The sequence below is a fragment of the Adiantum capillus-veneris genome, chromosome 27 (genome assembly GCF_014529385.1).
Source record: "Adiantum capillus-veneris isolate H3 chromosome 27, ASM1452938v2, whole genome shotgun sequence".
Taxonomy (NCBI): Eukaryota; Viridiplantae; Streptophyta; class Polypodiopsida; order Polypodiales; family Pteridaceae; genus Adiantum; species Adiantum capillus-veneris.
In genome coordinates this window covers 54,479,374-54,483,051 of record NC_140957.1, presented here as the reverse complement: position 1 = coordinate 54,483,051, position 3,678 = coordinate 54,479,374, and the positions used below count along the sequence as shown (strand labels likewise).

The 3,678-nt window shown below is 45.4% G+C and overlaps 1 protein-coding gene across 1 annotated transcript; it reads right to left on the bottom strand.

The window, feature by feature from the left end:
- Nucleotides 1-1,551: 1,551 nt before the first annotated feature.
- Nucleotides 1,552-2,297, bottom strand: LOC147422001 (uncharacterized). Its single transcript, XM_086502862.1, has one exon. It carries the CDS (start codon nt 2,165-2,167, stop codon nt 1,685-1,687), a length of 483 nt encoding a protein of 160 aa, XP_086358988.1. The 5' UTR covers nt 2,168-2,297; the 3' UTR covers nt 1,552-1,684.
- Nucleotides 2,298-3,678: the final 1,381 nt, after the last annotated feature.

Genomic DNA, 3,678 nt, shown 5'->3' with positions numbered 1-3,678 from the left:
AGGCATCATTGCCTGCATAGGCTGCATGCCCTCAATTGGGAGAGAGTTCACTCCCTTTAGTTTTGTCCAAGCTTTTGCCCAAACCTTAGGGTACGTTTGCACGCAGAAGTGGCACCCCCGCTCGTTGCACTTTACCCAACTCGGCTCTCGGTCGACAGACAACGTTGCCTGTAAAAAATAGAGCATTCACATGGGTTAAGTTTTGCTTCGTGGCAGTGTAGGTGACTGTCTGTAGCAGCCAGTGGCCACCATGATACGCAAGTTCGTGTTGCCGTGCCAGCTTCATGGCGAGGTGGACCTCCTCATGCCATTGGTAAACGAAGCGGCTGAAGAGCAACTGTATCATATTCGACAGAATTAAAGCCTCGAATCCTCGTTAACTATGCCATGTAACTTTCGCCCATGCAAATCCAACTCGCGCTTGTCCGAACTAGGATCAACCCCCTCCCGTACGAATGTGCTCTTTATATGATTTTGTTCCCATTAAAAAAATGGTTTCAAAATGATTGACGTACTTGCTTAATGCATGGCTCAAACTAATATCAATAATTTATTATTCACCCCTTCCATTCTCATCATCACATATCTTAAGTAAATGTTTCACTATCTATTGCAACCAATAGAATAATTTCAACATCTGATTAAAAATTGAAAAGGTCACGATGGTTTTCTAAAAGAATAAATAACAATGTGATAAAATGAGATTAACTAGAATCAATGTTGAAAAAAGGATTGCCTCATCTTCGTCTATTGCAACCAATAGAATAATTTCAACATTTAATTAAACAAGTGAAAAGGTCACCGCGATGGCTTTCTAAAAGAATAAGAAAGTGATAAAATGCGTTTAACTAGAATCAATGTTCGAGAAAGGATTGCTTCATCTTAGTCTTGAACCGATTGAAAATTGAGACTAACCAATTGTAAACCACAATAAAGGAAAAAAAAACCGATAAAATATGTGAGGACGTTCAAAAATCGTACAAATCACAAAATCATTGCTAGTATTTTCGGTTTGCTTCTTTGCGAGGACATTCGATTAGCCATCACTTAATTCATTTTTGATCTATCAAAAAATGCTTGAATATACCATCACTTTTTTTTTCTATTTTTGCGAACAAGAAGAGAAAGCATCTTTCGATGAGGGCGGTTCGAGGAAGCGACCCTAGGACAATAACCCACAAGACCGCTTCCAAGTAGTAGGCTTCTCCAAATCAACTCAATGGGGTTTGATGTCAAGTCACCCAAGGAGAAGAATAGTAGAAGTTACAAACAGGTATAAAGTTGTGGAGGAACAATCCCAAAGCGTCCAACGAAGTGCACGCGCGCACACACACACCACCTCAAAAGGATAAAAATTAAGTTGGGGATGATAGAAAGGAAAAGGAAGATGCAAACATTGAACTTTTCTCTCTCTCTCTCTATATATATATATAAAGGTGGAGAGGGACAAACAGGCCGGTAATTCTCTCTCTCTCTCTCTCTTGGTTTGAATTACACTAATTAATTAACCCTCTTTTCTCTCTCTCTCTCTCTCTCTCTCTCTCTCTCAACTTGCGAAGAACAGCATCTTTCAATCTTAAAAGATGCATTTCTTTTTATTCAGAATTTAAAATTCGCTGAGGGAGTGAGTGTAAAGTACAGAAATGTTTGCGGGGATCCAAAAACCAGACACAATCTACAAAGATTATCTATATGATCGCAGGAGTGCATAATATCTGCCGCCAATGATGTGGTGGACGCCATGCTCCACTTTGTTCAGGGGGCCATTGTGGTGTCCGCCTGGGCCGGCGTGGCCGTGACCGCCTGGCAGAACGCCTGTGGGGTGGTGAGGATGAGGGCCTAGTCCTGCAGCGCCCGGCATATGGTGACCGCCACCAGGCAGAACGCCTGTGGGGTGGTGAGGATGAGGGCCTCCTGCAGCGCCCAGCATATGGTGACCGCCGCCAGGCATATGCGGGCCTGCATGATGTCCACCCATACCCATACCCATACCTCCTGCCGGGGGGCCGCCCATGTGAGGACCTGCGTAGGGGCCGCCGCCACCCATATGAGGGCCGCCTGTGCCATGATGATGGTGATGGCCGCCTGCACGATGGCCATGGTGGCCGGTGACCTTGTGCGTCAGGTGATCCACCTTCTCCTCAATCTTTCCCACCAGATGAGCCATTCTTTCAACTACTACTCAGAATCGCTCTGATCTCTCTCTCTCTCTCTCTCTCTCTCTCTCTTCCCCTCTGTGGTGCGTGTGTGTGTGTGTGAGCGCGTAACTGGAGTTTTCGCGAGTAGCTAATGTGTGCGCGAGGTTCTTCCTCTGACCGTTTGCTCAGACCTCTTATATAGTGCTTCCCAAACTTCGCGCCCACGTAACACGTGTCTTCGTATCTCGCCTCTAGCTAGAACGCTGCCACGTTGCACGGTTTTGATTTTTTGAACGGTTATCCAATTCGGGCAAGTGAAAACGCTTTTTCCTGCCACCCACCAATCACGTGTTGATCCCCATCACATAGCTGAGCTGGCTCTCCACCTCAGTGACCAGCTTTTCCCAAAAGTGTGCCGGCTTCGCCTGCCCGTCCAAGCTCAGCCCAAGCGTCAAACGTGCAATTTGATTGGACGTGCAACAACTTTTTCATTTTCTCCCACATGCTCCAGTGCGACACCATTTCCAATAGGGTGTGCAATCCTATATGCTTTCACGAGCACGGTAGTCATGGAGGTCCAACTCACGAAGGGCATGCGGCCCAGTGTGACAGAGGCCTTATATGTGGTGCAAATTGATATAAGAAGGAGAGCCATGTGTCAATGTACATGTGGTAGTGAGTCGGTGACTTGGTAGTGCCATATGGTTGGTTTAAATGTGGCTTTTAAAAATCTCTTTGTAGAAATCTTGGGGTGATTGAGAGGATAGACCCTATCCCTTGGCACATGCCTCGTGGCAACCGAACAATGGTTTGCAACTTACAAGTTTGGAGGTGCCAACTCACCTAAAGAGGAATCACGATTATGGATAGGTCACCGATAATGCTTCACATTGCAATCTGTGCGAAAACGCTCATTGCCTCACCTTTTTCTCCTTTCCCCTACACGTGGGTAACACTGCCATAAAACCTGCACTTCTCACAGCTAGGCTTGCTCATGCAAATGGAAAATGAGCTCCATGGACTTTGACATGTTTCACACTCAATGGGCGTAGGGTGGAGATCGCCTCTCTTGACACCTCCATGACTTTCTTATTTTGGTATCATGCTCGCCCCAATGGCACCGAGCTCAGTTGCGATCAAGGTAATGTGTGCATCTGTGTGTGTGTGTGTGTGTGTGAGAGAGAGAGAGAGAGAGCGAGAGAGCGAGAGCGCTTTGTGCTTATCGTTGTGTATTCTCCATCTTTCTAGGTAAGCATGAACACATTCTGAGTGTGCTTCAAGTTTTGTGTGATCAGCAGGTCTTCTTTATAGTCGCAGTACATGTTAATTTCTTTAACATACATTGTCATGTTAATTGTCTCATAAGCTTGAGTGGGTACTAAGCTATATTTGATTGCATTCCTTTTAGTTACAAAATGGGTACTCGTGAGTCTGCTTCTCGGGATGGTTATGTAGCAAATGAGGGTGCATGAGCTGTAGAGTATAGGAAATAGGAAGAAGCCTTTGAAGATTAACGCTCATATACCCCTTATGAAATGAG

Bases quoted from the DNA above. Each gene is read 5' to 3' on its own strand.
- LOC147422001 (XM_086502862.1), bottom strand. From the start codon at position 2,167: ATGGCTCATCTGGTGGGAAAGATTGAGGAGAAGGTGGATCACCTGACG.